The sequence below is a fragment of the Lycorma delicatula genome, chromosome 13 (assembly GCF_047948215.1).
Source record: "Lycorma delicatula isolate Av1 chromosome 13, ASM4794821v1, whole genome shotgun sequence".
Taxonomy (NCBI): Eukaryota; Metazoa; Arthropoda; class Insecta; order Hemiptera; family Fulgoridae; genus Lycorma; species Lycorma delicatula.
Window position 1 is genome coordinate 4,168,982 of NC_134467.1, and position 26,233 is coordinate 4,195,214.

General features: G+C 30.4%; 1 protein-coding gene across 12 annotated transcripts in view; it reads left to right on the forward strand.

Moving 5' to 3' along the window:
• Mi-2 (chromodomain-helicase-DNA-binding protein Mi-2 homolog) overlaps positions 1-26,233 on the forward strand; it is a 161,370-nt gene that overhangs the window by 35,381 nt on the left and 99,756 nt on the right. For 11 of the 12 annotated variants that reach the window (XM_075381508.1, XM_075381511.1, XM_075381514.1 and 8 more), the window contains exons 6-10: positions 47-190; positions 2,363-2,548; positions 6,050-6,145; positions 9,648-9,803; positions 13,142-13,338. In XM_075381508.1, coding sequence (XP_075237623.1) covers positions 47-190; positions 2,363-2,548; positions 6,050-6,145; positions 9,648-9,803; positions 13,142-13,338 — 779 coding nt within the window. The remainder of the gene's footprint in view (positions 1-46; positions 191-2,362; positions 2,549-6,049; positions 6,146-9,647; positions 9,804-13,141; positions 13,339-26,233) is intronic. The other variant, XM_075381510.1, reaches the window with a different exon arrangement.

Consider the following 26,233-nt stretch of genomic DNA (forward strand, 5'->3'; position numbering starts at 1 on the left):
TGATTTAATGTTTATCAATGTATTTATTTCCTTCTTTTTTTTACAGGTACCGACAAGTAAAATGATGATGTTAGTGGCTGCTAAATGGAGAGATTTTTCAAGTATGAACCCTCATACTCAGGAACAAGAAAATGACTCCTTAGAAGAACCGGATTATAATCCAAAACCAAGCAGATCTCGTTCCGTGAAGGTATTTATACTTTTCAGTGATCTTTGTATTCAGTAAAGCGGACGGTATGTTAATAAATAAGTAATGTATTCATTATTTTTAACGGAAGTGCTTGGTTTTTTGGGGTTTTTTTTTCATTTGAAGTTAGTTTTATTATCGATAAAGTGGTCTGTTTATTAAGTAAAGATAATATATTATTTATAATAAAAGTAATTGGTTTTTTTTATTCTTTTGCAATTTTGTCTGGCATCAGTTATGTTATGTTTGGCTTTATTAAATCTGTGCTGTCAATTCCTTAATATTTTTGATTTATTTTATTTAATTCTTATTTGTAATTGTTGTATGTAATTTCACGGTCAGATCTGATGCTTCCATTTATTGGAATTTGTTTTAACATCAACGCATGTATCTTTATGGAATCATTATACCATTCCTTTGGGAATTTTTATGTTAATGTAGCATTTAAAAAAAATGTAATTACAAAATATTCTTCTGTAGTGTCAGTTTTAACTAATACTTGTTCATCGGCAGAAATGAACACGACTGTTTGCTGGAGGAGCATAGTAATAAATAATATTAGAACATTAAAATATTATATACTTAACTTGAAGTTTTTTTATAAAAGTAACAAATTGTAAAGGTTAACATGTTAACTGTCAACCGCTCAGATACGGGTGACTTGTGGCTCAGCTTCTTTTAGTAACGCTGCCTGCCTCGATCGGAGTAGTGATAAATAATTGTTTCTCTAGCTGTTTTGTGAGTTGTGAAGTTGAAAGGATTGTTTTTCTGTTACGGGGTCATTGATAAATAGTGGTTTTTGATACTTAGTAACATCAGTTAACATATTTCTTGTCTTCAACACTGCAGGCTTATCTCAAACGAGGCTTTTCATAAATGCAAGAGGTACTATAACCGAGAAGTAAGTAATCTATTTTAAATTATAATAACTTAATGTCTGGAATAGATAGACAAGATTGAACAGTGGTTTGTACTGTTATATTAGAAAAACCGTTTGGTGGTACGAAAAATTTTTTGTATGTATTTTGCAAATAAATTTATTAAATTTAGTTTTAATTATTATAGTCTATATATTTTAAGCGTGACTTTTAACGATTTTTTATTAAGAATGATAAGAAATTTTTGTCATCCTGTACAACATTAAATATTCAATCAGTTGCCTAACTTTCAGAAGATGATTTCCTTTTCCTTTAGATTAGTTGGAAAAAAATGGCACCTGATAAGAGGAAAAAGAATTGAAAAAATGTAAAAGCTGTAGACAGAAGAAAATAAGGAAATAAACTGTATATGAATGTAAAATGTATCAAAGAAATCCCAGACTTTGTTTAAATTGTTTTTGAAGGTTATCAAAATGTAAAATTATTAATATCGAAAAATATACTGTAATTATAATATTAAAATAAAAAAAAATTGTGTAATTTAAAATTTTTCATATCGCTAATAAATAATAAGATTAAGATTATATTGGTTTAGTTATTCCTCCTGCTTTGCACGTACATTATGATCAGAGTTTCCTGTGTCAAGAAGAAAATACACTGATGCTGGATGTCAATCGCTGTGATCAGAGTTCATCTTTTAATTAATTATTTAAATAAAATAAATTGTAAAAATCATGTTTCTAATATTATTACATGCTAATAAAAACCCGCTGAACAAATAAATTAATAGTTAAAATCCCGACACCAGTTAATCGCCTTAATACTCAAGTCACCATCAACATTTTAAGATGTAATCGCGTGACTGTTTTCTATTTTTATTTGATGGGCGAGAAATTAGAGGGCGGTTTCCGTAATTTCTTGCTTGTGTAGCTGTCATTTTTAGGCAGGTTGTACAATTTGTAGGTTGTTAGAATTGGATGTTACTTAATACGAAGTTCTGTAAGCTTAAGGGAAAAATTGTGTTTTTCTATAATTCCATAAAAATTGATTTGAGTTGTAAAAAAAAAAAATGTAACCTAACTTTTTATCTAAATTGTATTATTTTTAAGAAATTTAGCTTTGGAGTTTTATAAAATGGTGAAAAGTAACAACAGATTTTCCATTCCACTTACGCTTGTTTTTCTCAAAATCTTATGGTATGAAATACCATAAATGTCTTGTTATTTTCAGTACTGTCTTCACATGAAAAAACTGCATGTAGATTAAAAATGTAAGTATAATTTTTTTTTCTGTTAAGAGCGTAGCTTCGGAAGATGCTGGCGAAGATGATGATGATGATTTAGAAGAAAAGGGTGCTAAAAAAAAAAGAAGCAATAGAACGAAGAAAAATAGTACGGCAACTGGTAAAAAAGGAACACCTCAGTCGGCGACTAAAGTTCCTACATTAAAAATTAAATTAGGAAAACGGAAACAGGCTAGTTCAGTATGTGATATTAAAATTCCTTTTAAGAAATCCTATACGTAACCTTATAACTGTCTCATCTTTATTTTAATCTCTTTTAGAAATATCATTTAAAGTACTGTTCAAGTTTGGCTTGATTTCATTCAATGTTTATAATTTTAATGACTGATTTAAGAGATCTGTTATTATATATTTATTTGTGTCAAATCTTAAAGAAGTTTTTGAAGTATAATCTAATATTTATTATTAGTTAATTATTTTTCCTGGCATAAGAATTTTTTTAAGTTTATACTTTTGTGTCTACTATTATGAATATATTAATTACATATAACATACTTTAACTTTAAGGATCTGAATAGATCCTTGTAAAATGCTTACAAAAAAATTCATTTATCACAACAGTCCTCTACATAATGTTGTACCTATGTAATTAACTTTAAAACATTTTTTGTGCTGATTTACTTTATAGGTTTGATTTTCTTTTTATTAAAGTATATTACAATTGACTTAACAATATTTATTATGAAATAAGAGACAGCTTAGCATGGTAGTATGTGAAATATCGCACGTACAGTGTCATTTAAATTTTAAGTTGCTGAAAATAAAATTTGTGGGTTTTGAGCCAGTTTTATTTTTTTTAAATTGAAAAATTATACAAATTTGATGGTATTTTTTTGCGATTTACTTGTGGTTGTTGTTAATACACTGCATGTATTTTACCAATAGAAAAATAACTCTCTGGAATCCACTTTGATGTTTGTTATATTTCTCAAGAAGTTAGGCCATTGTTCACTTTGACAGTGAGAGATGATACTTGCTGTTTTAAGCTTGAATTTATTTCTGGCTGTGTAAATTTTACTTCTAGACCTTGTTAAATCTTTTCCATTTTAAAGTTTTCTGCTGTGAACCAGGTTGCTTAGGAAAATTTATAGTGATATCCATATTGTAGAACCAGAGTCCAAAATTTCATTATCAGTAATTACAGCAGTGTTTTTTATTTATTTATTTTTTTGTAATATTTTGATAGTAATTTATTTTAAACTATTGCCTAATAATGAAAAACATTACTTTTCAGAAATTGCAAATAGAACCTATCATTTACAAACACTGTTTTAAATATGATTTTTTTTCTTTTGAGTATGATAAATCAGCTTTGGCTGTGATTCGTTGGCTTCAACATCTTTGTATCCATACTTCTTTCATCCTTCTCTTCTTGTGTCCACTTTCTTCCATCAGTGGTCAGTTAACCCGCAAACCTGCTTTTTTAGTCGTTTCTTTGTTCCCTTAGTGTATCTGTGTTGATTTTTAGCATTTTCATATCTTTTCCTATTTTCCAGAACCGTGTGAGGTTTGGATTTATAACTGCTTATTAAATTGAAGATCCACTGTACTTGTAATATCCTTTCTCTGTACGTGACTGTAGAATTATAACTCCCTTTTCTCATTACATTAGTTAATTTTTCACTTTCAAATATAGTTCCTAATTTGTATTTTGAACTATAGTTAATTTACGACCTAATATTTTTCTAAAAATTTTCCTTTAATTTTTTCTAATATTTCAAGTATGCAGTTCCAGTTGGTTAATTGTCTCTGCTGCATAAAGGATTTATTCTATTTATTATATGTAAACTTTTTTTGTGATAACTAGTTTATATGATAGTATGATAATTTAATTGATGAATTTATAAAAAATAAATTCAGGAAGTCATTTTTAGTAGTCAAATTAGGAAGGAGTGGTATTTAATTCTTGGAAAAAAGTAGCTTGATCGGGTGTTTAAATATATCTTTGTTTCCTATAACTGATTAAAATAAAATGGTTCACAATTTAAATAATTAAATAAAAATGTAATTTTTCATTTTATATTCAAATAAATAAATAATAGTTACAGGTCTTTCCTAACCACTTATTTTCCTTTTTTTGTTAGGGCTCTTTTTTTAATTTTATACAAATCTGTTATTAAAATTATGATATTTGGCAGTATTCTTTTTTTTACTAGAATAAATTTTGCCTCAAGCTTTTCTTTGATTACTCTAAAGTTATTTCAGTTTGGAGAGGATGAGATGGTTTCGTAATTATTTTTATTATTTTCTCATCATAGTTTTAATTCTATTTAGATTATATACTCAGATTTTATGATAGTTTACAATTATACATTATTTTAATTTTTTTTATATAGAAAAAGATTATAGTTTACAAAATAGAAAATAGATTCATGACATGTTGAATTTAAAGTATGAGTTTTTTGTTTTAGTTTTTTAATTTGAGTCTCTTTATAAAGCCGGTAGAATATATGTATATATTTGTAGTAGATTTGTTGATATGTCATTTTTCTAATGCGATACTTCCGATAATACATCGACTGTTATGATAAGATAGAGGATAAAATATTTTTGATTTTTAAGTTTTCAAAGAGATAAGAGATATTTCTGTTGTAATTTTATAATGTTGTAATGTTCAAACTTCCCAGACACGAGACCTATGTGTTTACATCCCATTAGAGTTATTCATTGTGAAATGTATGTATGTCTGCTGGTATTGAGAAGTGTAAAACGATTTAAAATTAGACAATTTTGAATCGATTGTTAGTTTAGCATAATTTCATCAACTCTGGTGCTATAGTTTCTATGATATTTGAAAAAAAAAAGTTACAGTAGATAGACAAAAAAGTTGCTGTGATAGCGGATTAGTGATTGATGGTAGATGCTGATTTGTCAGGTTTCACATGACGAAAACCCTTGTCTGTAGTTATTGTTTGCTTAAAGCGGGCAAAAGAAAACTGTTTGTCATCAGATGTTATCTGATTAAGAAAAAGTGTATAAGATGAAATGATATTAACATTAATTTACATAAAAAAATGAAAATAAAAATTGTAGTTGTAAAGTGCCACCAGCCCTTCTCTGGGGAAAAAAGTTTTTCTGTTTACCAGAAAACTATGGTGTCAAATTCCTATCCTCATTAACGTCAAGTAGAATTTTTAACTGACCTGAAGTGAATAATTACAGAATTCATTTGATAATTTTGTATTTCTTTTTAATGTTATTTTTATCGGTAACTCCTCTTAGAACAGTTTTTATTGTTTCAAGACCACACCTTACTTTTAGAGTGAATAAAATCCTGTTGATCTTAGTTTCTAAAAATCTTAGCTTCTGGATATTTTTATTAATAAAATTAAATTTCTGTTAATAAGGTGTAAACAATTTGTTATCAGTTGTTACCAAGAGTATAGATGATCGATTACCATTATGATAGAAATAACAGTCTATTAGGTAATGTATTTGTCACGATCTTATATCTGTGAATACGAGAAAAAATTACAGATAACTTCTTAATACATTCTTTTATTTCTTCTGTGAAAGTAAAAAAAAACAACAAAAAAAACTGTGATTTACAAATTACTATATCATTACCGACTGAAAATATTAAGTTGAGATTTATCTATTAAAAATTAGATTATTGATTATTTGTGTACATTTTTTAAATTTTTTTTGTGGTTTCTGTTTTTTTAAATATTATCGTTCAAGGAGGAAGATGGTGAAGGAAGTGCGCCTGGAACTGATAGAGATTCTGATGCTGAATTTGAACAGATGTTACAAGATATTGAAGATGCTGGAAATAGGGTACTGTGTTTTAATATTTGTTTTAGAATGCGTAAAATTTAAAGTTTTATTTACTTATCTCTACAGTATTATTTACAAGACCCCAGTCTTATAACTATATATCGCATTAGTTGTTCATTTTTGTAATAAACAAAGAAAGTTCTTTGACAGTATGATCATCAGAGAGTGTTAAAAGTCTGTTATAATAATTGTTGTTCTTAATTGATTTGTTTTAATTTGATTTTGAACTTTTCTTGTATTTCATCATATTAAAATATTTACGGGTACTTATGTTTCTATTACCGATGGAAGTTATGCCTTATCTAATCTTTTGCTTTTAGGACATTCATTAAAATTTTAAAAGACAGATTGAAATGTCACATTTAGTCTTGTATTTGCTGTTGTTGCAATTAATTCACAGTTTTAAAGCAGGCTACCATAAAACAATATGAAATCATGGGATTTGCCAACAGCCAAGGAGCCTTTCTCCAGTAATGCAGGATTCTGCCAGGCCAGAGAGTATGTTTTAATAACCGTAAAATACAACTATTTCGATGAGAGGGTCCAGTGGTGTGTTGAAATTTATGTAGCCGCCATAAGAAAGTAAACGTAAGCTTGTAATTGTTTGAAAATTCTCACATAGTTCTTTAGTTATGGTTTTTTGTTTCATTTCCGGTTGGAATGAAGAGATAAAATGAGTGAAATGGTGAAACATAAACTAGAACTCTTGGCTCCAAATGTAATCGATTGGAATAACTACAGGCATAAGCTATAGGTTAAATTGTTAAAGAAACGCCCATCTGTTATTGCAATTGCAAAAGTTGACAAATGCATGTCCACTGGACATAAAATTCCACAGCAATGGAATTTGTCATGAGATTGGAAGTGTCATTTTTTGAACTCATTCCAGACAGGTCCTTCTCATCGATAACTAACCGGTAAAATGCAATGTGAAATGGGAGTCTACTATCTACTCGAGTTCTGGCAGTTGTATTGTGCTGCAACAGTAGGTGAGGCTGGGTTCCATCATTTCTAAATGAATTGCAGGTTCTACCTTCCTTATCTATAAAATGTTGAATATACAAGACAATTGAGAGTCTATAGGAGAAATAGTGAAATAAGAAACCTTGTGATGTAACTACACATTATCTGAAATTGTGCTTAGCAGAGTGCCAGCGGTGATAGAATGTGTCTGGCTGGTATTTTGTTCGACAAGATGACAAGATAATTTCAGCCATAACAGTTATTTGGAGAAAGAATAAAGGTGATACAATAGTATATTTATAATTACAGTAATACAGAAAAATTTTAATATTATAAATTTTTTCCCTGCAAACATTTTTTTATGAAAATTGCATCTTTTTATGAAAACTTATTACTATTAAATACTTCTTGAAATATGTTTGTTATACGGAGTGAGCAACATAAAACCGAACTCATAACGTGACCGCTGCGGAATCTGAAATTTTATGAGTAATATGGATAAATTAAATAAGAATAACATAAAAAGATATTTAAATGTTATATTTATTTACCTTATAGTTTCAAAAGATGTTCAAAATGACCACCCTGGGCAACAATGCACATTGTGCTCGACTTATCATATTGAAAGTCATCTGATGCTAAACATTGTTGTCAATTGCGTTGATTTCTCATTGAATTTTCACCTTCAGTTCATCAATATTGTTGGGATTAGATGCATAAACTCTCCTCTAAGTAGCCTCAAAGGAAAAAATCGCAAGTAGACAACTCTGGGGAATGTGGAGGCCACTGTCCTCTGCTGACAACTCATTTGTTTGTGATAGCTGCATAAATGCGATTCAGTGAAACGTTTGATGTATGATATGTTGCTCCATCTTGTTGGGAGAAGCTGTATTTTTTTTCATTATCGGTTAATTATGCATAGAATTCTGTGAAAATTATGAGGTAAATTTGTCTATTGACAGTCCGGTCAAAAAATATTGGTCACACTATATGATTACCGGAAAAGGCACACCAAACACCAATTTTCTCATCGTGAAGTGGACACTCGAATATCTTGTGAGGATTCCTCGCCATCCAGTACATGTGTTCTGCGAATTAACATGGCCAGATAAATGAAACCGTGCCTCGTTTGACGTGAAATACGACATTGGGTCTATCTATCCACCAATTATGTTTTCAAGAAGCCAGTTGCAATAATAAAGTTGTTTCGGTTTGTCTGTCTCCTTCAGTTGTAACGCGGCACGGTTTCAATTTTAATTCATGAAGAATTTTACGACAAGATGTGTATTTAACACCAGATTGTTGAGATATCTTGTGTAGTGATTGTTTTGGACTAGCAGTAATTTTCCTTTCAATGGTCTGTCGAGTCCAAACGGAAGGTTGCCTATTTTGTTTTGCATTTGTGAAACTGAACTTGTACGCCATTTTTTTTAACTGAATCGTGTATGCTGCTCTGCTGGGATACAAGCATTCGGAAATTTTTCTACAATTATTTGACGTGATTCTTCAAATGATCTAGAACGAATATAGGCCTAAACTATAGCTATCCTCTCCTGGATTGAATAAGGCACTTTACAAAACACTACTGCACTATAACAAAACGTATACTGCACTATAACTGACACGTAACCACCTGACGAATGGCAGCAACAATCAGTAATGACATAAATCCACTAGTCGTGCTAGTTGTGTGAGAGTCTTTCATAAATATTGTCGGATAGCGGTTTCATTATGGGTTCAGTTCTATGTTGCTTATCCTGTATATGATTTACAGACTTATATCATATTTATTCATGTTATGCCTGGAATTGGATTATAGAGTAAATCAATTAACTCAATAAAACATTGTAAAGGCATTGTTTTAAAAATCTGTTAAAACCCAATTCATCTGTTTGAAATACCTTTTAGGTAGCTTATTCATAGTATCTTGAGATAATCAATAGAGCACTCAAGATGATAAAAAATATTTCATTTCAAAATTTTTAAAAGATATCTTTAATTGACACATTAAATATGTGTTTTATTTCTTTAAGAGTTCTTTTAAATTATAAAGGGCTCACTGTGCTGTGCCTTTTTCAGTATTTTATTACACAGAATTTGTTTTCTTTTGGAAATAAGAGTTTGCTAAGTTACGTGCTGTTTGGGGGAATTTTTTAAATGTCCTGGAAAAAATTGAAATTGTGGGAATGTTGCAACAGCAAGATCAAACAAATTATGTCACACCATTTTACTTGAACGGAAATTTTATTACTTGAGCGATAAAATATGATTCCCATCTGTGTTCGTTTGTAACAAAATTGATGACATGCTTAATGGTTGCTGTTTGATGATCGGATTTATAAAACGAATTGTGGAGTGGAATATGCTGTAGAAACGGTTGTTAATGCGTTTTTATTGTAGAATAATATAAATTGTTATTAGCCTTATTGTTAATACTATGAAACTGTTATAATTACATGTGGTTCTGAACAATATAAGAATAAGTAATAGCAAAATTTATAGTTTTATTAGATTTAAATATTCTGTTTTCTATTCATAGGATGATGGGAATGAAGAAGCAGGTGATGAAGGCCCTGAAACACCTGCACCTTCAAAAAAGAAACCGAAAACAAAAGTTAGCAGTAAAGCAAAGAAGAAAAAGAAAACGAAAACTACATCAAAATTTCCTAGCGGTGAAGGTGAAGATGGTTATGAGGTAATCATTATTTCTTCAGATATCTTGTATTTTAATTTTTAAGTAATTGACAGATGTGATTTATGTTTCAGAAATACTTAACTAAAAATATTTCAGAATGAAACAATTAGGATCCTAGATAACAAGAAATTGAAGTTTTTTCTTCTAATTTACGTTAAATAACATAACGTGTATATTTCATAAGATAAATAAATGTTATAAACTTGTACATCAGCAGTGACAGTAGAGTATATCCAATAATATATTAACTTATTATATGTAGGCATTAACATACAAATAGTATATGTATGTACTATGTAACTAGTATTATATATGTATTATGAGTTGAATTAAATAATACAGTGACTAAAAGATGTATGTAAGTATGTATTATGAATATAAACAGCCTTGTGGGGCGAGTGAATTTTTGTAATTTTTTGCACAACATAATTTATTAAATATTTTTTTCTGCTTTGAAGTGAAGAATTGTGTTTTAGAAAAGTTTGAAAGTGGCAAATAGTGTACAGGTTTTTGTATCAGTTTTTTCGGATTTGGGGTAAATTGTTGTTTTTTTGAGGGATTTCTTCCTCACTAAGTGTTTTTAAGGAGTTTGCATTATTCACCGGGTTTTTCTTAATATTATTCCGTTTTTGTGATAAGGAGATTCAGTAACAGTTATACAATGGAATTGTTTTTTAGTGGTTGTGATGTCAGTTAATTTCGTCACTTTTGTCATGATGTATACGGTTACATAAAATAATTAAAAAATAATGTTTTTAGATCATTTTAATAAAACATTTAATGCAATAAATAAAAATCAACTTTATATTGTAGTTGTAGATTTTCTTGCACTCCCAGAAATGACTATTGTTTCTTTAAAGCCAAGAACACTTATTTCTTATTATTTATTAATTTTTATTATTTGCTAATTATTTCTGTTTCACTGGAAATTATCTTAATATAGACCGGTTGATCATAATTCAGCTGTTATTTTACTGTGATTACCCTTATTGTAATAATACCCTTATTGTAATAATAAACAAAAAATAATTTCCTTCTTTATTATTATTTAAAAAAAATTATATTATTCTTTATTATTGTTGTATAATATTTTTATATATATAATTTATTAAACAGTTTTTCAAAATAATCTTTTGATAAATATCCTAGTATCTTCTGAACCCTCTGATCTGATAGCTTTGCCACCTGATGAAATATAGATTGAAAAATGGTGGTTTCAATTTTCTTGTTGAGAAAAGAGGTAATGATGTGATTTAGCCTTCACCATCATGGCTGTAGATGAAACACGTTTGCTTGCTGTCAGGAACACCACTCAACCTTTCCCATTAGGGTGTAGTTCATTTTATTATCAGCATTTTCATCGTTGACATCTTGACTGAGGTAAGAACAAGGCTGAGAGATTTTTTTGCCTGAGGTTTTGAAATTGACCTCCAGTAAAGCCCATCAGAGCCTAGGTACAGAGGGGGGCTGGAATCATCAGGTGTCTTCCCCTATGAGGGCAGGATGTCGGAGAAGAATAAAAATAGCGGTTTCATTTTGCATGATGAGAAAAGAGTAAAAACATGTTACTTGTCAGTTAATGAATATTTAATCGTGGAAATAGATTTTTTATAAAGAAAAATGCATTACAAGGCAGTGTTAGTGAATGTTTTTTTAGTGAGCAAAAAATCACGACTTTTCATAAGAAACTTAACCATTATTGTAAATAACTCCTGTTAGGCATTTTCTTGTGGTTGTTTTTCACTCTTGGTTTGAGTTTTTGGCAGAGATCTCTGACTTCCAAACATGGAATCTTTATTAGGGGTCAATCCATTTGAAGTATCCCCAAGGTGGTTGCTTGATCAATTCAAAAAAAAAAATTAACTTACCCACTTGTTTCCTATATGTCTCAGGACCTTATTAAAACTATTTTTTTTTCTTTTTTTAAATTTAATTTAAGTAGTTTACCTGTGGCGGCCAGTTTTTTTATGGTGTGCACATCTATTTTTGTGATTGTAAGAGTTTACGGAAAAAATTCATTACTAAAAACTATTGGTTTTGGAAGGATTAAGCGTAAAGCAATTTAATCATATTTTTTCTAGGTAAAAGATTAGTCCAGATGTTTATTTACCTATATCTCTTCTTTCTATGAGAAAATTACCAATAAAGTTGAACATGAAAAACTATGAAATTTCTTTTTTGGTAATTTTTTTCAAGAGACAGGGATGGCATACATTGTTTGAATTATTTTTTTTATATGTTAGTAGTTTTACAATAAATAATATTAATGCTGATATACTTACTCCTAAAGTTTTATAAATTTTTGGATATTAATTATTTTTTAAAAATTCATTGGGTTTCAAATAACTGATGAAAATCTCAGATTTGTACAATTTACAGTGTTTTTGTAGATTTTTCTGGCAAATAAAAAGGCTTTCTTGTGTATTGTACTAATACAAAAGTTATAACCTCAAAAATCATGAAAAACCCTGTTAAAAGTGATACCATTTTGACTCGCTAAGTGCTCACTAAATGTACAGAAGAATTGAGATAAGAGTGGAAGAGATGTTAGGAGAAAACCAATTTGGTTTCAGGAAAAGTATAGGGAAAAAGGAAGCAATTTTAGTGCTCAGATTAATAGTAGAAGGAGATTAAAGAAAAACAAACCAACATGCTTGGCATATATGGACTTAAATAAGGCATCGAACAAAGATGTTCCCTATCCTCATTACTTTTTAATCTTTACATAGAACAAGCAGTAAATGATGTTAAAGAACAATTTAGATCTGGAGTGACAGTTCCAGATGAAAAATTAAACGTCAGAAAAACAGTTTTGAATGTATATGTTCATAGTTAGTTTTATATGGAAGTGAAAGTTGGAAGAAAAGATTAAAAGCTTTTGAAATACAGTGCTACAGGAGAATGTTAAAAATCAGGTGGGTGGATAAAGTGACAAATAAAGAGGTGTTGCAGCAACTTGATGAAGAAAAAAGCATTTGGAAAAATATAGTTAAAAGAAGAGACAGATTTACAGGCTACATATTAAGGCATCCTGGAATAGTTGCTTTAATGTTGGAGGGACATGTAGATGAGGAAAATTGTGCAGGCAGGCAGTGTTTGGAATATGTAAAACAAATTGTTAGGGATCTAGGTTGTAGGGGGTATACCAAAATGAAACGACTGGCATTAGGTAGGAAATCTTGAAGACCTGCATCAAACCAGTCAAATGTGACAAAAAAAAAAGATAGAAAAAAGACATCATGTTTGCTATTTCTCACATCATAGGCTTGAAATATATTACTCGCAGATATAACATATTTATTATAAACTATTATTTATATATTTATTCTCGTTTTTAGACAGACCATCAAGATTATTGTGAAGTATGTCAACAAGGCGGTGAAATTATATTATGCGATACTTGTCCACGTGCTTATCATCTTGTTTGTCTCGAACCGGAGTTAGAGGATACGCCTGAAGGTAAATGGTCTTGTCCGCACTGTGAAGGTGAAGGCGTACAGGATCATGAAGATGACGAACATCAAGAATTTTGCAGGTACGATTTAAATTTTATTTTGAAATTTCTAAAAAGGTTTTTAGATATGTATTTTTTGTGAGGTCTGATTCAAAGGTTTTTGTAATAATGAATTGCATATTTTTTCCACATTAGCTTTTGCAAATTGTTGAGAAATTTGTTTTAGAAGTCTCATGGTACGATTATTAAGTAGGAGGTATAAGTAAAACCTAAAGAAAAAGAAAATACTTAAATTACCTGTTCCTACTAGAACCCTGGATATGATTGACCTGAACTTAGCATCTTTTTTTATATTAAAAAATTTATTTATCAAAGGCTATAAGCCCAAACGATCATAGAAGACGTTCTATGCTTGCTCCTCATTGCAGCTGCATGTTTTTATGCCGAGCTCACTGTGACCCATTCTGTTTACAAGACAGCTATACACATGTGCAGCATCATTACTCATCGAGTATGCCTTTTTATCATGAAATAAAAAATATTTACACCATTTCTGTACAGATGATGAGTAAATGTAAGGGAAGAGCTGAAATTTATTTTTAAATTATCGTTCCTCAATTAGATTTTTTGAATTAGACCTCATGTAATTCTTTTTTCATAAGTTTCATTAGAGTGCATTGTATGTACATATTTTTTAAGGCGGTAGAATCTAATTACTTTCATAACTTTTTTTTTTTTTTTTTACATGATTTATGAGAAATATGAATTCAGATGTAAATATCTCGATAAATTTTCTACATTAAGACTCATGAACCTGTCAGCTTAGAATTATGTCACTATTTGTTAACTACTGAGTAGAGATGAGAGTAATTTATTCATCTTCGTATGAATAAATATGTTACCATAAATCAGAGGTCGGCAACCTTTTGCTGACAGTGTACCGACTAAGCATTTAAAATTATTCGGTATACTGTTATAATATAGTAATATTTAAACCACATTGAAAGATATAAAATGTTTTTAAAAAGTTTTTATTATTAATGGAAGCCTTGCCCTTGTGTAATCTACACCGGTTGCTCAATATTGGCAATATAACTTTATTACTTTGAGTTTTACAATTTTCTTGATGTTCAGGTGTTAAGCAACTTCGTTGTGGACTTGCTTTCATTGAGAAAAAATTTTCACACAGGAATAAGTTGAACCAAAAGCCGAAAGAAGAGTAAAAGTAATTTTCATCTTCCAGAGACTTCCTTAATTCAACAAATTTTGAAGACAAAGTTAACCTGTTGCATTTAAAAATCATCTGTATCCAACCAACTAAAATATTTCAATCGAGTAGTTGTCAAATCAAATATGTCAAGCTTAATGAGGTATGAAAATTAGGGTCCATGAATGTGGAAGACTTGAGTTTGGTTATCAAATTCTACTTTTGAGTGCTTCGATGTACTCCTGAAGTTCATCTGTGTTCACTTCAAATTGATTTGAACGGTTCTTCACATTTGGGAAGTACTTGAATGCCTTGTTGTTGATGTCGTGTGAAAAAATATCGAGTTTCATTATAAATGCTTGCCAATAGCAGAAAAAATTAAAGTACTGTTTGACCCTGTCCTTGTAATTTCAAATTAAGCTCATTTAAATATTTGTTTGTCAGTCAGAAACATCAGCTTTAACAACCAGTTTTCATCTTTCAATTAACAAAATGTGCTGTTTTTCATCAAGAAACACCTAATAGCTTCAAGGCAACAGACAAATGTAGTTGAAATTTCACTTCAACTAAGCTATCGAACATTGCTGTATAACAGTAGATCTCCATATTCACACTCAATTTCTTGTAGAAGAAACTTGAATTGCCTGTGAAAAATGAGAAACAAGAAAGTTTTGACTATCTTAGCAACATTTATCATTGCAGAGACCAAATTCAGGGATGAGGTCTTTGCACATAAGCTCTCCTGGTGTATAATACAATGAAAATGTAACAGTTTGCTACTGACCCTTTTTTCTTGCCAACCCTTACAGCAGCACCATCAGTTGTTACACAGAATAATTTGTTCAAGGCGATGTCATGTTTAGAAAAATAACTAATAAATGCAGTCAAAATGTCTTCTGCTTTGGTTGTATCATGAAGGGATAATAAGCAACACAACTCTTCATAAATGTGATTATTCTCGTAATATCTTGAAACTATAGCTAGGCGCAACAAATCATTTAAATTGGTGCTTTCATCAAGAGCGACGCTAAATATTAGGGATTGTTTTAATCCAATTGTTTCTTTAGTTGTTATATTTTCAGCCAAGTCAGTCATGCACCTCTCAATTGATCTTGCAGAAACTGGTATTTCTCTAATTTAAAAGTGTATAATTTCCTTATTTGGTAACTCGCCAAACAAAATTTCAGCACCGCTCAAAAAGGTTTCTTTGATGTAGTCACCATCTGTAAAAGATTTCCTTTTAAAGCCACACTTTGAGCTACTTTGAAATTACATTCAGTAGCTTTATTCTTTTTTTCACCTGCTTGGCTCAAAATACCAGTTCGTTTTTTGAAACCAGAAATAGCTTTTTTGATGGCTTCAGTTTTCTCTTCTGAGGTTTTATAAGCTTAGATCGGTGTTTAGTTTGAAAGTTTCTTTGTACACTAGATGCGTGACACACAGCACTTGCATTACAGAAGAAAACACAAACAGCACAATCTGTTTGTTCTACAAATCCATATTCTTTTGTCAAATTTTCTTGAAATGGGTCAACTTTGCTTTTTTTTCTGCCATATTTAATACAAATGGTATTATGAAAATATAAATAAATCAACAAACATCAATGCTGATATTTATATATAAAATTTAACCGAATTAAATTTTTTATTTGTCTAAACATTATTTAAGTAGGACTTATTGTTTTTACAATTCAAATATATTTATCTTAAAACTCACCGATTAATATCACTTATAAAAAAATAATAACCTGTAAAAATGTAAACTTTTTCTGAAACCTATTTTCGCCTACAGAGTGACAAGCGATCTTTAATTGTGAAATGTTACAGGATTTGGGTAAAGTTTTGAGTCGCCATACTCCCAAATATATTTTTCAAACAGGATCGCCTTAGTTTGATTGTTACGAAGTAGAAAGAATCAAGGAAATGACACTTTGTTAAATTTTGAGAACTGACTCGTGATACAGCTCTTTTATTGTTTTGACTTTTGTGTCGGGCATAATAAAATTGATATGTAAAATTTAGAGCTTCTGCGTGCCATTAGAAATTGTTTGATGCCAAGTGTAGCACACTAGCCATAGGTTGCCGACCCCTTCTGTAAATTATTCATTATACAACATCCCTTGCCAGGTGAACTTTTACTGCACATTGAATCTTGGATGTCACATTATTATTACATACTTTATTCCAAGTTTTTCTTTCCTTGAAAATTTCTTCTTTCAATATCATCATTAGTTCACATCAGATAAAATTGTTGCTGTATGGAATTTTTTATTTATTTATTAAGGATTCATAAACTCTTGATGTATGGAAAATGTACCTTTAAAAGTATATCTATCGTGAAAATGCAGCTACAAACCACACATCAGTTATGAAAGTAATTCTATATCGCAGATGCGACATCGATTTTGTTTTTTGATTAAATTATGTGACTTTCTGTTATAAGATCTTAATCATTTTCAGTTATTAGGATCTTTTCTGAAATTAATTTATTTATCTTTTTTATGATAAGCATATTTAGCTTTTCCTTGCTGATCTTTTTTTATATATGTGTGTCTTTCTTTTTAGTAGAATTTATTACAAGTACTGTACATAATATTGCATGTTGTAGATAGCAAGCACGTTATTTAATTTTTTTGTAATGTACATTGTTATTGAATTTTTAAGCATTTACGTTTTGTTTTTTCTTATCTTTTTATAATTAACTGCTTGCCTTATTTGCTAATTGTAACAGTTTTTATTTGAATATCATGTGATATGATTTCAATAATGTATATCTAATAATCTGTGAATCTTTTGAATTTATAATCATAATTTTTTTGTGATTCCAATAATAATAATATACTGGTTTTTAAAGATATTATTTGCACAATCTGTTATATTAATAGCTAGATATTATTTAGTTAGATAATGTCTAATAGTTATTAGTTATTGTATTATTTGATTATTAATGTGTACATATAGTGTTAAGAGTAAGAGTTACTGTTTCTCTTTCATTCAAACTGAAATTAAAAAACTACAGTCCTTTATTTCTTGATAGTTGTTTTATATATATATAAATCATACTAGAAGTGATAGAAGTAATTGGATGAAAATTAATTTGAAAATGGATTGCAATTAAAATATGTAAATTAATTTTTATTTTGTAATATCAAATTAAAAACTTATAAGGCAAGCATTTAATATCATACTTTTGTTAATGTATTATTATTATTAGTATTAAACGATACAGTACAACCCTGTTTATCTAATTAACAAAATTTTTATTATTGATAAATTTATCATAACCGTTTAAATGGAATCTGTATATAAACTACGTGATATTGAGGAGGTCTGTATTCAATTTCTAATATATTTTATTTGTATTGCTTTGCTTGTACCGCCTATATTCATCCAATAATTATAGAAAAACGTTCTGCGTTTCTTGTAAATTTTAAAGAGCACAAATTTCAAAACTATTTATATTGTTATAGTTTCAACATTATTTAATTAGGAATTTTGTTGGTAAAGTTGTAATTTGTACGTCTATCGTGATGAAATGTCTAGTAAAGGCTTGTTAATTGTTATAGAGTTTGAAATTAAATCAATTGACTATAAAAAGTATATTTAGAGTTTTGATGGATATTAAAAACAAGTATTTTAAAAAATTTCCCTATTTCAATTTATTTTCAGGATCCAAAGTGTTACAGTATCTGTTTATGATCCCTTGTATTTATGTGTTGTTTATCAGAGTATTTTAAACAATAAAACTAGCAGGTACCTTGTGCATAAAAGAAATTATGTTTAAATCTATCAGTTTATTGCCTGTAACCAAAATACATTATTTTAATTAGATTATTTTATTAATCGATTTTAAATAAATTACTCAGGAAAGGAAAATGGTTTTGTTTATTAATTATACACTGTATAATTAATAAATAAATGATTTCTGTAATTCTGTTCTGCTAATTATTCCAAAGATGTAGTTCAATATCAAACAAAATTGTAGATATTGAATTCTCTTTTAACCAGTCACAGTTTAATTAGGTGCTTGTGGTGATGCAAGTTATTACTTTCCTGACAAAATAGCATAGCTCTAAAGGAAATATAGTATATTGATCAGCCAAAATTTTAAATATCGTAATTGTAATATTTACAATTGTCAACATATTAAGATTCCTTATTCAAAAAAAAAGCTACAAAAATTTCCAGATGTTCATACATAAAGTGTTGACTGATATTTGGAATTAATATCTCCATACCGGCTCAGCATAAATTCTTCAAAAATGGCCCAAAGGATTTCTTTATAAGGGATATTGATGGCATATAAATTTTGGAAAAAATTAAAGAAAGCTAGTATTGCTTGGTCATTTTTAATTTTGTATAATGTCCTAGAAAATTGATTTTTAGCACGATGAAAGTATATACTTAAAATTCAAAAGTTTAAAAAATTAGTCCATTACTGTTTCTCATTTAAAGTCATTACTGATAGGTAATTTTAATAGAAGTATCTGTGATATTCTTATGGAACTGAGATTGAGAGCATTACAGCTTATTTATAACAAGCATATATATATATATATATATATATATATATATATCAGATGATCCTTTGCACATATATGTTGCACAGCGTCTCTAGTATGGCCTTCAATCACGCCGCATCACTTCGTTTAGTTCTGAACACGCAGCTAGCATATAAACATGTCTACAACAATAGCATCTCCTGCCAAGTGTGAAGTGCGTGCGGTAATGCGATTTCTTCAGGCTGAGGAGTGTAATGCGGCTGAAATTCATAGACGAATAAGTAATGTGTATGGTGAAACTTCAATGAGTGACAGCAAAGTACGACAATGGTGCAGGAACTTTAAAGCAGGACGTAGGTTCATGATGCAGGCGGTCAGGGAAGGAAGCGAGTGTCAACCGATGATCTCGTTGAGCGAGTGGATGAGGCGATTCGAGAAAATTGTCAGTTCACAATTTCTGTTTCGAGTGATTCGTTTCCTGAAATTTCAAGATCAGCTCTACACCATTGTGAGTGAGAGACCGCAAACTGTGTGCGAGATGGGTTCCCAAGATGCTGTTCATCACAAAACAATGAGAATGGACGCCTCCCTAATGTTTCTCCAACACTACCACAATGAAGGAGAAGACTTTTTGAACAAAATTGTCACAGGGGACGAGACATGGGTCCATTTCGAAACTGAAGAAAAAAAAGAACAATCCAAACAGTGGACGCATACTCATTCTAACAGTAAACAGAAGAAGTTCAAGTGAACATTCTCCAACAGAAAGTTTATGGCTACTGTGTTCTGGGACAGGAATGAAGTTCTCTTGGTGGAATTCATGGAACATGGCACGACCATCACTGCGTGACTCTTCAACATCTACGAAGGGTAATTCAGAATAAGCGGAGAGGATTGTTGTCATCAGGCATTGCCTTTCTCCATGACAATGCTTGGCCGCACACTGCAGCTGTAACAAGAAGCTCCTGCAGCGTTTTCGTTGGGAAGTATTTGATCACCCACCATACAGCCCGGACTTGGCTCCATCCGATTTTCACCTCTTTGCTCACATGAAACGCTGGCTAGGAGGACAACATTTTGGCATCGAGCTGCAGACCAGCATAGAAACATGGCTGAAAACACAGGCGGCTCCATTCTATGACGAGGGTATTGAAAAGTTGGTACCATGTTATGACAGATGTCTAAATCGGAGTGGCGACTACGTTGAGAAATAGCGTAACTATGTAAGTACTTGTTACAAATAAAATTTTTTTATTTTCACTGTGGTTTTAATTTCGTGACCAATCAGACCTTGAAATAAAACCCCTGTGTCTGTGTATGTATATATATATATATGTAAAAAAAGAATGAGAGAATGTTAAAAAGGAAATTCTTAAATCAACAGAAGCAAACTTAGACAGAACAAAGAGTACTGGAAGATACTTGGAGTCAGAGGATATATTGCAGGTGATCAATGAATGTAGAAAATATAGAAGAAAGTAAAAGGAACTATCGACAGTAAAGAAGTACTATAAACAGGAAGTGCAAACTAACGAAAGAAGAATGGATTAAAGAAAAGTGTTCAGAAGTGGAAAGAGGAATGAACATTTGTGAAATAGATGGAGCATACAGGAAAGTTTTGTCGTACATAAATTAAAATCTAATAATGTGTTAAACAAAGATGGTACACCGATTTATAATACGAAAGGAAAGGTCGATCGGTTGGTGGAATATATTGAAGATATTACAGAGGAAATGAATTAACAAAATGGTGTTATAGAGGAAGAGGAGGAAGGCGATGAGAATGAAAGGGGAGAAACAATACTGAGATCTGAATTTACGAGAGCATTAAGAAATTTGAATGGCAGAAAGGCTCCTGCAGTAGTCTGAATACCTGCAGAATTATTGCGCAGTGCAAGTGATGAAGCGATAGATACATTATACAAACTGGTGTGTGTAATATTTACGAAAAAGAAGAAGTTCCGTCAGATTTCCAAAAGAGTGTTATAGTCATGATACCAAAGAAACCAGGAGCAGATAAACGTGAAGAATACAGAACAATTAGCTTAACTAGAATTCTGTACAGAAGAATTGAGAGGAGAGTGGAAGAAGTGTTAGGAAAAGACCAATTTGGTGTCAGGAAAAGTATAGGGACAAGGGAAGCAATTTTATCACTCAGATTAATAGTAGAAAGAAGATTAAAGAAAAGCTAACCAACATACTTGGCATTTATAGGCCTAGAAAAGACATTCGATAACATAGACGGGAATAAAATGTTAAGCATTTAAAAAAAATTAGGGTACAAGTATACAGGTAGAAGAACAATTGCTAACATTTACAGGAACCAAACAGCATCAGTAATAATTGAAAAACCTAATAAAGAAGCTGTAATAAAAAAGGGAGTCTGACAAGGATGTTCCCTATCCCCGTAACTTTATACCGAAATGAAATGACTAGCAATAAGTAGGGAATCTTGGATAGCTGCATCAAACCAGTTAAATGTCTGCAGACAAAATATATATATATATATAATAATATTATTATTATTATATAATACGAGGTGTGTTCAAAAAGTAATGAGAATTTTGAAATTTCACAGGTTGTATTAGTTCGATTCTCAGGATTTTTTCGTTGTTGTATTGGTAAACATGTCTGAAAAGTATCTGTACATTATTAGTCATACTGGATGTTTAGTCTGTTGTCAGCTGTCAAAAGGATAACACGTGTTTTGGTATGATCTGCAATTTTTTATTTGTATTTATAATGGATCAGAAAATTTGTATTAAATTGTGCTGTACAAATGGATTAAAGTGTAGCAGTATTTTAAAGTGTTAAATGTTGCTTTTGGTGAGAGACTGCTATGAGTAAAGCAAGGGTTTACAAGTGGTATAAGCGTTTCCAAGAAGGTCGTGAAGACGAGTGCCCTGGACGCCCCAGCACATCAACAACCAATAAAAACATGGAAAAAGTGAAAGAAATGATTGAGTAATCGCCAAGTCACAATCAGAGAAGTCGCTGATGATCTTGGCATATCAATTGGCTCATGCCGTGAAATTTTTTCGGATGTTTTGGGTATGAAACATGACAGTAAAATTTGTTTCAAAACTGTTGAATTTCTTGCAAATACAGCAGTGAATGGAAGTTGCTCAGGAATCACTAAAAGTCAACAATGATGCAGAACTACTGAATTGTGTCATAACAGGCAATGAAAAATGGATTTACAGATATGGTGTCAAAACTAAGGCTCAGTCATTTCAGTGGAAGCATTCTGAATCACCAAGACCGAAAAAGCTTGACAAGTCGAATGTGAAGGTTATGCTCACTGTGTTCTTTGATTTTAACAGCATAGTGTATTGTGAGTTCTTGCCACAAGGTAACTGATGAAGCTGTTCGCATGAAGCAATCCAAAAAAAATCTGGATTTGTGGCGAAACAATTCACAGCTTTTGCACCACGATAATGCACCTGCTCATACTTCATTGTTTGTTTGTCAATTTTTAGCCAGAAACAACAATGTAATCATACCCCAGCTGCCATATTCACCAGACATGGCCCCGTGTGACTTTTTTCTATTCCCAAAAATAAAGAGAACCTTTTAAAGGGCGCTATCATTTTACAAGCGTAGATGAGATTAAAAGCAAATAGTTGAAAGAGCTAACTATTCCAAAGATCGAGTTGCAGAAGTGTTTTGGGGATTGGAAAAAGCACTGGTATAAGTGTATAATAGCCAATAGGGACTATTTTGAAGGGGATAACATTAATGTAGACGAATAAATAAAATTCTTTCCGAAAAACAATTTTTGATACTTTTTGAACACATCTTGTATATATTACATATATCTTTTATATATAATTATAATTAATGTATATTTATTTATAAAAAGCTTTAAAAAGTAATGATTGTTAAAAACCCTTTTAACCCTTTTTTTAATGTTCTATTTATTTTATAGCGAGTGAACTGATTATCAGATTAACTGGTCATTTTGCTTTCAGGCCAGGCGGTCTTTGTAAATAAAGGGAGCTCACTGTAATGCAACTCCTTCTCAAATAAATAAACTTTAATTTTTCCAGTTGCATCTTTTGTATTTTCAAAAATTACGAATTACAACTACTTTCTAAAACATGACTTTTGTTACTATTGAAAGATATTTCTTTTTGAATTGTACTTATTTTGGAATCTCTGTCTTTTTTCAAATGGTGTAATGTATATTACTTGTAAGAAATAACTTGCGTTTTAGTTAAGAAACAAGTCTATCGATGATTGTGCCAATTATGTAGAACTGGTTGCTTACTAGTACGTTTTAGTTTTCATCCTGGTAAAATGTTTTATTTATAATTTTAGAATGAAAACATGAGATTGCACGGTATTATAAAACAGATACTAGTCTTCCAGTAATATGTGTGTGCACACGTGTGCGTATGTGAACTAAACCATGGACAACAGGTCTGGTTGTTTTGAGTGTGACTGTTCCAAAGGTTAATAATAATAAAATAAATAATTAGTTACACGTCATAGTTTTCTTATTGGATGGGTGTTTTATTAGAATTTTTATTAGAAGTTTTTATGAAATTGAATTGATTTTTATTTTTTTTGTAAAACAGAGTTGCACTGTATTTTATAATTGAATATTACATATATATTTTGTATTTTGTTATATTAATTATTTATGTTGAGTGAGTATGATGATTATGATGGTGGTGCATGTGTTTTAAAAATATATGTTTTTGAAATTTTATTGTTATTTTTGTGCTCTTGGTTTCATCTGTTATCTCCTTTCTCTTTTTCCATGAAAGAAATCTTAATTTTTTTTTCTTTATTTAAACATAAATTATATAACCTACAGTTTTTGTATCGACCAATTTCTGGTGGCTCGGTTAAGTGTTAGTAGATATATTCAGTCTATCCTGGGTTTAAATGTTAATAAACGATTTACATTGAATTTAGATAAAATAAAAATATAGATTTATTTTATACTTGTATGTGAAAAATTAAATGTAAAATTTGTAGGTAGCATTTTATGTACACTTCTTATACACAGTGTGACGATTTAGTTGTGGATGGGTTCTGTTATAAAAACATAGATCAAAAATATCTATGATTTTCTTAAAAGATTATCTTCTTTGCATTATTTTTATATCCATATGATGAGTCAAATACCCAAGTATTGAATATCATCATCAATTTCATTCTAAAAACTGGAAAAAGTTAGTAGTTGATAGATCTGTTTGGGTAGGGTGGATTCTATTCCAGGAGGATTCCCTTAACCCACCGGGTTGGTCCAGTGGTGAAAACGCGTCTTCCCAAATCAGCTGATTTGGAAGTCGAGAGTTCCAGCATTCAAGTCCTAGTAAAGAAGTTACTTTTGTACAAATTTGAATACTAGGTCGTGGATACCCGTGTTGTTTGGCGGTTGGGTTTCAATTAACCACACGTCTCAGGAATGGTCAAACTGAGATTGTACAAGACCAACCCTTCATTTACAATCATACATAACCTCATTCATCCTCTGAAGTAATACCTAAATGGTGATTCTTGGAGGCTAAACAGGAAAAAACAGGAAGATTCCTTATTTTGTCAAGTATTAGAAAATGATCAAAGAATTTGGTGCTAATGAATCATCACGCTTTCTACTGCAAACTCAGACATGATGTGATAATTTTGAATGATCAATCTTGTAAACACATTATTTTTTAATCAAATTTACAGTATACATTCTGATTTTCCAGCGCACAATAAATAATAACTTTTGGGACAAAAAATGGAATCTGCAATGGTTTCACTAAAAATATTTGCAGTGTAACATTTTGGGCTTAGTGTCTGTCTACCTGGACTTAAAAAGTGTGATATTCTGTTGATGGGTTGTACATGAAGCATCACCACCTGTTTCAGTCTGGTTTAAAAGATAGCTTATCATCATTGATTTACAATTAAAAATTCAGCATATCTGATTTTTACAGACATGATTTTTTTTTTACAAAGGTGCACAACATTTTTCTTTCAAATGATTGACTAATTTTATTTGCCCTTATTAATAATCCCTGTCGTTTTCTTCTAACATTTGAACACTTATCTTTTGATTTTTGACCAAAAGTTTTGAATCTGTTCTGCCGATTTTTATATTACAGAAGTTGAAGAAACGTTCATTGATTTCTACAGATGCTTCTCCTTCTTTGAACCAAATGTGCTCTAACACAGGTTTTCTCATTGAACGTAGTTCATCTTACACAATTTTAAAACATATTCATATGTTTTGATTACAGTTCCACCTAATTTTACATAAGATTTAATGATTGCTATTGTTACTCTAAAAATTATCACTATGTTAACAACATAATTTGTATGATGTATAAAGAATCATTGTTTGTAATTAGTACTATCAATCCCCAACAGATACCACTTGTGATATTGCTGTAATATCAGTCCAGAAACATAATTGTCGCTCTGTGTATATTAACACTTATTTTGTTTGTAAATGACAACTGTTTGTTGACATTAAATTATAATTTACCTTTTACCTAATTGTATAAAATTTCAAAAGCATATATTTTTATCAAATATTAACGACACTTGTGTTATTTCCTCAACAACCATCCATTTTTTAATGCAATTTTTTTCCGTTATTTTTTTTTTTTATTCAAAAAATAATAATGGTGTTTATTAAATCTAAATAACATTTAAAAAAAAATTAAATTAATATATTTTTGAAATCTCCTTCTGGTTTTTTATGATGGTGTGTGTTTTAAAACTAAACTACTTTCAGTATGAGTGGGATGGGGAAAAGAAATATTATCTTGTACAGAGAGATTCAAAGAAACGGGAAATTTTTAAAATTAAATAACGTTAATGAAAATTTTTTTTTAGAAAATGAATTTTATTTCATGTAATTGTACAAATGTTGCCATTTTAGGATACATACATTTTAGTTTATTTTTTAAAGATGACATCTTGCAGGTGACCTCTTCTACGTAAACACTCACGAAGTCTCTTCGTTAAATTGTTCATGGTTTGACGTAACATCTCAACTGGAATTTCCACAATTGCTTCTCGGATCTTTCCCTTCAGTTCTTCCGTTGTAGCATACAACGGAATTTTTTGTGGAACGCTTTGCTTTTAAGGTGACCCCACAAAAAGTAATCAGCTGAGAGATCAGCTGACCCCACAAGCTGAGAGATCAGGCGATCTGGGAGGCCATCTAATGAGTCACGTTGTCCAAACAATCGGCGTAGAGCTGCCTTCGATATTCGTGCAGTATGTGACGTTGCTCCGTCTTGTTGAAACCAGGCTGTGTT